Source organism: Aethalodelphis obliquidens, unplaced genomic scaffold (assembly GCF_003676395.1).
Source record: "Aethalodelphis obliquidens isolate GAN/ISIS:26980383/991018 unplaced genomic scaffold, ASM367639v1 scaffold704, whole genome shotgun sequence".
NCBI lineage: Eukaryota > Metazoa > Chordata > Mammalia > Artiodactyla > Delphinidae > Aethalodelphis > Aethalodelphis obliquidens.
This window is the reverse complement of record NW_020838615.1, coordinates 1-11,619: the sequence shown is the minus strand read 5'-3', so window position 1 is coordinate 11,619 and position 11,619 is coordinate 1. Positions and strand designations below refer to the sequence as shown.

General features: G+C 45.4%; 1 protein-coding gene across 1 annotated transcript; it reads right to left on the bottom strand.

Annotated features, from left to right (window-relative positions):
• Nucleotides 1–280: 280 nt before the first annotated feature.
• On the bottom strand, nt 281–4,767 carry LOC113616872 (beta-2-microglobulin). Its single transcript, XM_027100246.1, has 3 exons — nt 4,639–4,767; nt 891–1,166; nt 281–312 (listed from the first exon to the last, which is right to left on the bottom strand). Exons 1-3 carry the CDS (start codon nt 4,703–4,705, stop codon nt 299–301), a joined length of 357 nt encoding a protein of 118 aa, XP_026956047.1. The 5' UTR covers nt 4,706–4,767; the 3' UTR covers nt 281–298.
• Nucleotides 4,768–11,619: the final 6,852 nt, after the last annotated feature.

The following is an 11,619-nucleotide window of genomic DNA, read 5'->3' as shown; positions in this document are numbered from 1 at the left end:
CACAGCAACTAAACCTGTGCACCACAACTACTGAGCCTGTGCTCTAGAGCCCGCAAGCCACAACTACTGAGCCTACATGCCACAACTACTGAAGCTGGCACGCCTAGGCCCGTGCTCCGCAACAAGAGAAGCCACCACAATAAGAAGCCAGCCCACCACAACAAACAGTAGCCCCCACTCGCTGCAACTAGAGAAAGCCCGCACGCAGCAACAAACACCCAACGCAGCCAAAAATAAATAAATTACTTTATAAAAGAAAGATTTTCTTAAGATTAGAAACTTACCTCCATGATGCTGGTTACTGGTCTCGATCTACAGAAAAGAAAATGGAGAAAGAAAAAGAGAAACAGTTAAGTTTCACTTTTGAAATACTATGTACTAACAAATGTCTAAAACTGTTATAAATAAAGCTGGCAGAAGAGCCCACTGTCCCTCACCATGAGTGCCTCGTTAAAAAAAACCCAGCAGGTCCCCACCTTGCCTACTAGCCTTAGATCCCAAGCCAGCCAGAGAACTGAAGGAGTCTAGGATTGGAGGGCACTACCATAGCAGGACTTACAGACAAGACCGGTGCCTTCCTGAGACTCTCCTTGGTCCTGAGTATCCCTGAGGCTATCAGGAAGGCCCAAGGAAGCCAGTAGGGAAGAATCATTGGGAGTGCCTGTGCACTTGTGGAAGTGCTGCTACTGCTCCCTGCTCTCACTACAGGGAAACCACTGTCTCCGTGACCACGCTGTGCAGAGATCTCTCAGAAGGTGCCACTAATCAGAGCTTTAATAACATTCCCTGATAATCCCAGTATGCACATGTTCTTATATCAAGGCAGCTTTATGCTGTGGCTATGTTCAGATACAACTGTCAGCAGCTAAGGAAGGAACTTGAAAACTTACCCCACTTAACTATCTGGGGCTCTCTGAGAGTAACGTGTTTCACGCGGCAGCTGTACTGATCCACTGCGTTGGGAGTGAACTCAGCGTGGACCAGAAGGTAGAAAGACCAGTCCTTGCTGAAAGACAGGTCTGATTGCTCCACCTCCATCTTCTCCCCATTCTTCAGCAAATCAATCTCAATCTGGGGTGGATGGAACCCAGACACATAGCAGTTCAGGTAATTTGGTTTTCCATTCTCTGCGGGGTGTCGTGAGTAAACCTGAACCTTCGGAGGACCTGAGGAGCAGCAGGGGAAGACAGATGAAATTGCAGAGTATTTCACTTGGGGCTACCTTGGTCTAAAGCTAGATCAGGCCCCAAGTGTTTCTATTTGATCCTCCATTTCTCCCAATTCCCTTTCCCCTCATGCCAAATGAGCTTCCATTTTTCCAAAAGGCAGCCTCCATTTTCTGGGATAAACCATGACTTAGTATCTTTCCCACATAATTCCCCTACACGTGCCTTTCAGGCTTTTTCTAGCAGATTTCTCTTAACATCTTCTTCTGTCAGTGAAGATTGTGCTGTATCTTTAATAATCTTTCTGTGGAGAATCTCAAGAACTTTTCATTGGCTCCTCAGCACCCACAGAATTCCTTATCACTCAAAAGTCTACATGATTTGGCCGTAATCTACTTATCAAGCTTCATTTCTCACTTCACACTCCCCCCATATTAGCCACATCAAAAATTCCCGTTACTGTACACTGTTTCAACCCAGTCAATTTTTTTCCCTTATGTTTACTCCTTTTTTTTTTTTTTTTTTTGCCTCCTGCCTAGATCCAGACCGATCAGACTTCTCAATATGTGCTTAGTACAGTGCCTGGCACACAGCAATTGCTCTGTAAGTGGCAGGTGTAAATATTGTTACCTCCTTGCTCTGAGACCTGATTCAACCCAAAGTATGTTCTTGCAAAACACAACCTCATCATCCTACCCCAAGTTTACACACCAAACCTCTACCTGATTTTTTTTTTTTTTTTGCCATACGCGGGCCTCTCACTGTTGTGGCCTCTCCCGTTGCAAAGCACAGGCTCCGGACGCGCAGGCTCAGCGGCCATGGCTCACGGGCCCAGCCGCTCCATGGCATGTGGGATCTTCCCGGACTGGGGCACGAACCCGTGTCCCCTGCATCGGCAGGTGGACTCTCAACCACTGCACCAGCAGGGTAGCCCCCTCTACCTGATTTTATATGTGATTTCATGAGCTTGAAAAAAAAGAAACCAGACCAAAATGCCTGCAGAAGATGGCAGATACCTTAAATGAAGTTGGGCTGGGTAAGAACAATAGGGAAGGGTGAGGACTGTGGCACATGCGAGAGAACATACTGTCACCATTAGAAAACCAAGTGGAATAATGCACATGGGAATGGGCTTTGCATTTTTAATTAGCATGCTCAAGTGATTGCCATAATCTGCCAGGTTGGGAATACTGCATAATGCTACAGAACAGTGGTTTCCAAAATGGGATGCATGACTAGACCCTCCATAGGGATGTAAAGAAAATATTATAAACTCTATTTCTATATTTTTCTTCCAAAGTGAAGTGTTACTGCTACTAAATATACAGAATGACACTAATACATGTTAATAATCCACCTTTAAATACAAATACATTCAGGGTACATGATGGCAAAAGTCAGTTCATCCTTCATGTACAGAAGGTGGTGGGGTAAGGAGGAGAACCAGGCTATTCTGATCAGATGTATCTGTCTAGAAACATCCTATCATCAAAGAAAAGGTTCCTAGTCCCACCAAGAGCTGTACTGAGAATCCTAATGAACACTGATTTTTTTTTTAAATCAATTTTACCTTTTTTTTTTTTTTTTTTTGGCTGTGCTTCGGGGTTTGTGGGACCTTAGTTACCCGACCAGGGATTGAACCCGTGTGCTTGGCAGTGAAATGACTGGAACACCAGGGAAATCCCATGAATGCTGATTTTTAAAAAATAAATTTAAAAGTGAAGATAAATCAGAAAGCCCTTCACATTTCAACTTCTAATAATCAGGACATAATAAATGCCACAGGAATCAGAGCACTGATTCATCCTGCCTGGAATTCACTCTTTGAGGGAGCCAGGGAATTTTCTGCAAGAACATCACAATAATCTCTTCCAATAGTGGGAAGAGTATCAGAATCTGGCCTCAGCCACTAATGGCTCTGTGACTTTGGGAGAGTTATTTGAGCTTCTGTAACTTAATTGAAGAGTTAATGTATGCCCACAGTGAAATAAAACCCACACAGGGGAAAGAGCAGAAAATACACCCCCTAGAGGCAATCGCAATTACACATTTCTTGTATATCTTCCAGAGAAGGTCTTGTGTATGTTCCAGGCATTACTTCGGAAATATTCAAATTAAGATAGTCTTAATGTCATTAATGACATTAAGTTTTTCGAAAGACTTACATAGTCATGTAATAATAGTGATGATACAGACATTATGCTTTATTTTGTAAATAACTTTTAAACTAACTTCCTTTTTCTCATGAACAACAACAAACAAACAAACATACACACACACAAAAAACAAACAAAAACCCGCTTCATAGAGCCTTTTGTGAGAGAGAAAAATCTGAGGGTCCGGTATATTGCAGGGTATTTAGAAGGTACTGAGTCAGTATCCATGGTGTCCCTGACAGACAGCTTGGGGAAGCATGTTGATTACTCTTATCCCTAGTATTACAAACTTTCTGAATGATAAACCTTCGCTTACTCAAAACTGAAAGTACATACTCAGTTCATCTTGGAAAGAACCAGGCAAGGAGCCAAAGGAGGAGCCCTCTGTGAAGAAAGGCAACAGGGGCCCATGTCCGCCCAGCCTGCTCCCGAGAATCTCTCCCCAGAAGGCTGTGAAAAACGCACGGATTACAGGCAAAGGGCTCACGACCCCCCAAATGCTCTGGTCAGGCTCTACTGTCTGCCATAAATCCCCTGCGTGATTAAGTTACTTCAGCTCTTCTAGCCTCCCTTTCCTCATCTATGACAAGCTGATGATAAAGGCACCCTGTTTACATCGTAGACGCATTTCACAATTAAATGACATACAGCACATAGCGCAGGTCAGTAAGCCGCCAACGGGTAGCTCTATGATTATTATTAAGAGCGACAGGTAGCGGGAACAAGAGAATGAACGACGTGAAGCGCTATATAAACACCTCAGGACATTCCACAAGAGTCGCGTGCAACTTCCTCGCCGTGGTTTGGTCGTCGCGGATTTGGGGAACGTGCAGAGAGGCAGCTGAACCTGGCGGGCGCCTGGAGGAAGCTCGAGGCCCTCGGGCTCCCAGCGGACTGATACACCCTGGCGGCGACTCCCCCAAAGCCCACGCGTGGTCTCCACCCATTCGCAGCCCCCAACCCAGCCCTTTGGGACCCGCCAGCCCGCCCTCAGCTCCCGCTGCACGGGGGGGAGCCAAAGGCCCCACGAACCACCGGAAGTGAACCCCTCCCACACCTCGGTCGCTCTGTCCCGACCCACCCGGTGCGGGCGTGCCAGAGGTCCCCTCCCCCCCATCCCGGAGAAGCCGGCGTCCTGGGCTCGCACCCCTCCCCACTCCACACACCCCCACCGCCTCCACAGCCCGAGAGAAAACCTCGTGCTACTCCACCGAACCTTGGGATTGGGACCGGGGGGTACGGAGTTAGTGCCCAGTGGCTGCGAGCGGGACAGGGACGAGCTGGTGGAAGAGGGAAAGGGAGGAGGGGACACTCACGCTGGACGGCGTCCAGGCCAGACAGCGAGAGAAGCCCGAGCAGGACCAAGGTCACGAAAGGAGCCATCGCTACAGGAGAGGCTCGGGTGTCAGAGTGAGGACCCGGTCCCGCGCCCGCACTTATAGCCAGGCCCAGGCCGCCAATCAGAACCGTGCCCGCCGGGGCGTCACCGGTCTCCTAGCGAGCGAGGCCCTGGCAGGTTAGAAAGAGGGACTTCCCGGTTTTCAGTTTCATTTTCTGATAAGTCTCGTGATGCTTAGGAAGGCAGGGTTGAACCGGGTGGATTCGCTGTCTGTACATCGGCGCCCTCTTATCAGGGATGCGCGCCCAAGCTTGGGGCGCGGACCGTCCACCCGAGAGCTTCAGTCCGAGGGAAACTTCGCTTTTCGGAACAGCATCAGAAACGCTAAGGCACTTGCTCCCCAAACATGCCCCAGCTAGTTAGGAGCCTAGAACCTGGTTTTCGATCGGGAAAACTGAAGCCCAGAAAAATTAATGAGAGTAAGGACAGAGATTGAATGGTACTGGGCAGAATCAGACCTTGGGATCACAATTATAGCCCGGAAATACGCTGTAGGGCTTCGGGATTCTTTGGGCAAGAAAAGTCGTCCAGAAACCTCGAGGCCTCATGAGGACTGCTCAGAGAACCGTCCAGAGTGAAGGAGGACCTGCTTGCTTCCTGAGTCCCTTCGGGGAAAACCCTGTGTGGAGAAAGTCTGGCCTGTATCTTGCCTCTGTAGTTTAGGTAATTTTCTTTGTTTTGTTGATTTGTGGGGAAATGAACCCTGATAGTAAAAGGTAAAAGCAGTAACTGCTTAGAGTGTTAGACTACCGACCCCGTGAGGAACATCATTCCCTGCGAATTACCACACTAGAATGGTGCTTGACATGGAGTACATACTTGGTAAACTGACTGAATGAGTGAATGGATGGATGGATGGAAGGATGGATGGATGAACCTACGAATGAAAGAACGAACGAACATGTGAGGGAATACGTGAGTAAACATTAGGATGTAGGAATTACCCCATTACATTTTTATGGATAGGAAAACAAAGGCTAAGTGTTAGGTTTCAGATGGGCCTGATTCATTTGTCATTCGTGCTTCAGACACTTGGAAGATAGAGGACTGGGCAATTTTAGTGAGAATTCGGGTTGCATCTGCTGTGGGCCCAGCCAAAGAAGTTAGGCCTACTGACTCTAAGAGCGTGTCAGTGTTAGACTCCTTAAGGAAACCTCCACTCCAGAAACCATACCATAAAAAGATGCTGACATCACCTGGTGGCTGAGTCCAGGGATCTTTTCTGAGTGGAACACTCAGAAGAGGAAGTGAACCATTGGGAGGGGAAGGGGCAGAGATCTTGGAAATCACCCTGGTTTGCACTTGAAGGGAGTTGGTTGGTGCTTCCCCAAAGAGCACAACCAATGTCATCTGGATTTCTTTTACATATTTTTAGAGGTTTCAACTAGCCCTACTGTGGTGGTTGTGTCTAAACTAGAAAAAGTAGGATACTCTCCCCAGACCTAATGAAAGGAGATAATGCACAGAGAGAGCCCCGGGGAGCACAGAGGGAGTGTTCAGTAATGATTAAGAAGTGTACTATGATTATTGATGCTAGTTTCCTATTTTTTCTACCAGCTCTTTATAACTCTCTCGAAATGAAAGAATAATGGTTAGGCATAAAGTTATGAGTAAAGACACTCCTGCCCCTCCCTTTTGTTTGTTTGTTTGTTGTTAACTCATTTAAGGGTCTTAACGCCTGGAATGTTAGTGTTGAATTGTTTTCTAGTGCCTTGGGAGCATAGGAAGAGACAGGGCTGGTGGTCACCTCTATATTCCTTGTTTACCACATCACAGACAAATACTGGAGTACTTAAAATTCTTAAAAGATAGAATCTGATCTATTCACTTGGAAAACTAGTTTTTAAAACACTTTTTTAAAAAAAACAGTGAAGACAGAAAATTATATTTTTTCAGTTTTTTTTTTTTTTTTTTTTAAAGGAGACCACTGTTTGCCTAGGAGGGCAAACTTCTGGAAATGTACAAACATGGCCTTTTAACAGTGTTATCTCCCATTAGTGGGATGAATGACAGAATTTTTTTTTTTTGGCCTAATGACTTTTCTAAAAAACTTTTGTACAATAAATGTTATTCATAATAGTAAATATTTTCTGAATGTGGAAGAACTGGGACTTCATACACTCCTTTGAGGAATGGAAAATGGTACAACTACTTTGAAAAACAGTTTCAGTGTTTAAAAAAGTTAAACATATGCTGGCCATATGACCCAACCACTCCACTCTAGGTATTTACCCAAGAGAAAATGAAAGTGTATTTTCATGATGAGGACTTGTACAAAACTGTTCAAAGCAGCTTTATTGGTAACAGCCAGAAATTGGAAACAATCCAAACTTCCATCAACAGGCGAATGGATGAACAAACTGTGACAGCTATCCATACGATGGAATACTATCAGCAATAAATAAGGCATGGAGGTTTCCCTGGTGGCACAGTGGTTGAGGATCTGCCTGCCAATGCAGGCGACACAGGTTCGAGCCCTGGCCTGGGAAGATCCCACATGCCGTGGGGCAACTAGGTCCATGAGCCACAACTACTGAGCCTGCGTGTCTGGAGCCTGTGCTCCGCAACAAGAGAGACCGTGACAGTGAGAGGCCCGTGCACTGCGATGAAGAGTGGCCCCTGCTCGCCGCAACTAGAGAAAGCCCTCGCACAGAAACGAAGACCCAACACAGCCAAAAATAAATTAATTAATTAATTAATTTTAAAAAATCATTGAATAGACAAGGCATGAACTATTGGTACACAGAATAATGGATGAAATAATGAGGCTGAAGGAAAAAAGCAAGACAAAAAGAGTACGTGCTGTATGATTCTTTTTATTTAAAACTCTAGAAAAAGCAGACTAATCTGTGTAACAGATGGTTGGTTTCCAGAGGGTGGAGGGAGCATCAGGAGCCTAAGGACACTTTATCCATTATCTTGAGTATGATGATGGTTTCTCAAGTGTATACATGTAGTAGAACTTATTAAAGTGTATACTTTAAGTGTAATTTATCATATGTCAATTACACCTCAGTAAAGCTCCTTTTAAAAAAAAATAACCTAATAAGACTCCACGCTTCCAGTGCAGGGGGCATGGGTTCAATCCCTGGGCAGGGAAGTTCCACCTGCCGCGTGGCACGGTCAAAAACAAAAAAGAACACAAGAAAACCTAAAAGCACAGGTACCCGTATCTTTGTTAGGCCAAGGAAGAATGAAGTCCTTGAACAGAAAGAAAAAGAAGGATATTGAAGTGGGGAGAAAATCGGAATAGGTTAAAGTTCAAATGAGTTGGGTTGCACCTCAGTGGATCTCAGTCAGCACTTTTCTGGGGTGAACTCATCAGACAGCCAGAAAATCCAGGCCCCCTGGAAGGGGAGGAAAAAGCACACGTAGGGCATTTGTGCCTGGGCTCTTTCAAACGTTATGTCACTAATCAAAGTGTGGTACATGCATCACAACATCAGCAGCACCTTGGAGCTCTTAGAAATGGAGACACTCGGGCCCATGCTAGACCTACTAAATCAGAGCCTGCATTTTAACAACATCCCAGGTGACTCGTATACACATTAAAGTTTGTGAAGCTGCTGACCCAAACCACAACAATCCAGAAGGTCTTTCTTTTACAGGTAAAGAGACAGTTTCAGAGAATTAAGATGCTCGTCCACGTTAGCTCTGAGCTATGATTCAAATGCTGGTCCATGTGATTCGAAAGGCCTCATAAGGTCCACTAGACAACCACTTCTGAGAAGGGGTTCGTGCGAAACGGTTCATTGGGTGGCTTGGACCAGGGCAACGATTAAAAGCATATGAGAAGGTGCAGAAAGCAGGAACAAGTAACACAATGTATGGTAGTTTTTATTTAACTCACATTTGTTTTTGTCTGCCCACAAAAATAATATATGCATGTGGTAGAAAATTGGAACAATCAGAAAACTATAAGGGGCTTCTCTGGTGGTGCAGTGGTTGAGAGTCCGCCTGCCGATGCAGGGGACACGGGTTTGTGCCCCGGTCCGGGAAGATCCCTTGTGCCGCGGAGCGGCTGGGCCCCTGAGCCATGGCCGCTGAGCCTGAGCGTCCGGAGCCTCTGCTCCGCAACCGGAGGCCCGCGTACCGCAAAAAAAAAAAAAAAAACAAAAAGCTATAGGGAATTCCCTGATGATCCAGTGGTTAGGACTACGAGCTTCCACTGCAGGGGACCCAGGGGTTGATCCCTGGTTGAGGAACTAAGATCCCACAAGCTGCACAGCGTGACCAAAATAAATAAAACTTTTTAAAAATTAAAAATAAAAAAAACTATAAAGAGGAAAATTAAAACCACAGTGACCCTGCAACCCAGAGAGAACTATCGTTAAATGGTTTAATTTAATGAGTCTGAAGGTGGTGCCTGCTCAGAAGTCCATCCTGAAAGCATGTCTCTATGTGTATAACCGAGTCACTTTGCTGTGCAGCAGAGATTGGCACAGTGTTGTAAGTCAACTATACTTCAATTAGAAAAATAGAATTAACAAAAAAGTCAGTCCTGGTTAGATCTGTTTTGGGGCTGGCAATCCTCAGTCTTCTGTGTTAAATTCCATTGAATACAGCCAATGTCAGTTGAGTGCAGGCTTTGTGGCAAATGGAAATACTGTAAGGATAAATCAGAAGATTCCAGACTGCCAACCAGGAGAATCCAATCTAGAGTTCAAATCAGCCCAATAATTAATTTATTAGCAGCCACCTAAGGTGTTCATGCCCACTGAATTCTCAGATATGTGCTGTTACGTAACAGGCAACAGACCCAAAGGAAATGGGACACAGAGGGGAGCCGTTTTGTTTCCTGATAGTTTCAAAGTCAGACGCCATACAAAGGAGGGCAAAAACCTCACAAGATCCCGGGAAGGCAAGTACTATTCTCACTAATTGAGGGAGAGTATGTGGGAAGCCTAAAGTTGAGACAGGTGAAGTATCTCGTTGGTGAGGAATCTCTGCCTCACAGGCTTGTGTGTAACCACCACGCTCTTCCAATTGTCAGGGTGATTTTATTGGGAAAACCACACAGACTTGGTATAAAATAAATCAAGCAGTACAGAACTATAAACAGTAGTAACCGCAGTGTTTCAAGCACTTTTTATTTTTAATTACAATTCTGATACATGAATGTATGTCTGTTGCAAAACTACAAACAGGTCTACTGAGTGAAAGTGAAAGTTGCCTTCCTGTGTCTCTTCCCATCTCACTGTCCTCTCCTCAGGAAACATTGTTAAGCTTTGGTGCCTATCCCTTCATGGATATATATTGTATATAGTTTGGAAGGTGAGGAATTTTAAAATTATAACTACAGAGACTGCTATTGTTATGTGTTAAGAACTCAGTGCTCACTAAAAGCATAAAGGGAGTTAGAGGTAGCATCGGTCCTCAGCTTGGATGGAGAGAGCGTTAGGGAAATGCTGAAGCCAAGACCCGCTGACACTGTGGGGACAACAGGACAATCCCAGGAGCCAAGGATTGGGCACCATCCCTGGGTGCCCAGTGACTAAGTTCCAGGCACAGCCTCCTTTCATGGGTGTTTTCCTCTCATAGGTCCTTGCGTCTGCATCTCAGAACCTACTTAAAACTGCAGAATTCCTACTTGGATTTTCTATCCTGCCTTGGATTCTATTCAGCACTATTAAAAACGAAGACTCTCCTTCAAATGCCCTTTTTCCCTTTTGGCAAATTCCTGTACGCCTCACCTTCTCACTTTCCACATTGCTTGGCTGACACTTGCCTCTGGCCAATTGCAGTGTGTGGTCCTTACTGGCTGTCCCCTGCTATGTTGAAGCTGCATCAGATCCTTTCCTCTCTACTCTCTGGTGTCTTGGACCTTTCTAAACTCTTCTCCTAAAAGAGGACTGTGAAGAAACCAGTGCCTTGAGAGTTGCGTGGGTGAGGTAGGCTCCACCATCTCCCCGAAGAAGCCAGGCTATGAACGGTGGGATGCGGCTCAGAGAGAATTCATTCAGCATTTATTGGGGGCAAGGGAGATTCCACAAAATTTGGATCATTCTATAAATACTTACTGAACTTGCTTATTTCCATTTCATAATATATCATCGATACTATCCATGTCGTTATGTACAGAGCTGCCTACTTATCATTAACAATATTATACTTTTCTCCTTACCATACCTTGTGGTAGGGAGACTAATGCCTCCCCCGCTCCCCCCAAAAAAGGATGTTCATAGCCTAATTCCTGGAACCTGTGAATATGTTACCTTACATGGCATAAAGGGCTTTGCAGGTGTGATTAAGGTTAGGGACCTTGAGATGGGGAGATTATCAGAAATGATTGGGGTCCGCCCAGTGTAACCACATAGGACTTAACAGCAGAGAACTTTGGGACTTCCCTGGTGGTCCAGTGGTTAGGACTCTGAGCTTCCACCTCAGGGGGCACCAGTTTGATCCATGGTTGGGGAACTAGGATCCTGCATGCCTCGCTGAGTGGCAAAAAAAGAAAAGCAGAGAACTTTCCTGACCGTGGTCAGAGGGAGATGTGACTACAGAAGTACGATCAGGGAGATGCAGCATGCTGGTTTTGCAGATGAAGGAGGGAGCGTGAGTCAAGGAATGTAGGCAACTTCTAGAAGGTGGGAAAGGTAAGGACATGGAATCTCCCATAGTCTGCAGAATGGAAAGCAGCCCTGCCTTAATTTTAAGCCCGGGAGACTTGTGTTGGACTTCTGACTTACAGAACTGTAGGATGATAAAGTGTGTTGTTTGAAGCCATCAGGTTTGTGGTAATTTATAACAGCAGCAAGAAAAAAAGAAACAAACCCCCTTCGTACTGCTGCAGAATCCTACAGTTTTGGGCCTTGGTTGCCAGGAGCCTAGCTCAGTGTAACTATTTGCCTTTTCAATGTTGTCTTTACCTGTCGGTTAACCAGATCTGGCCACACAG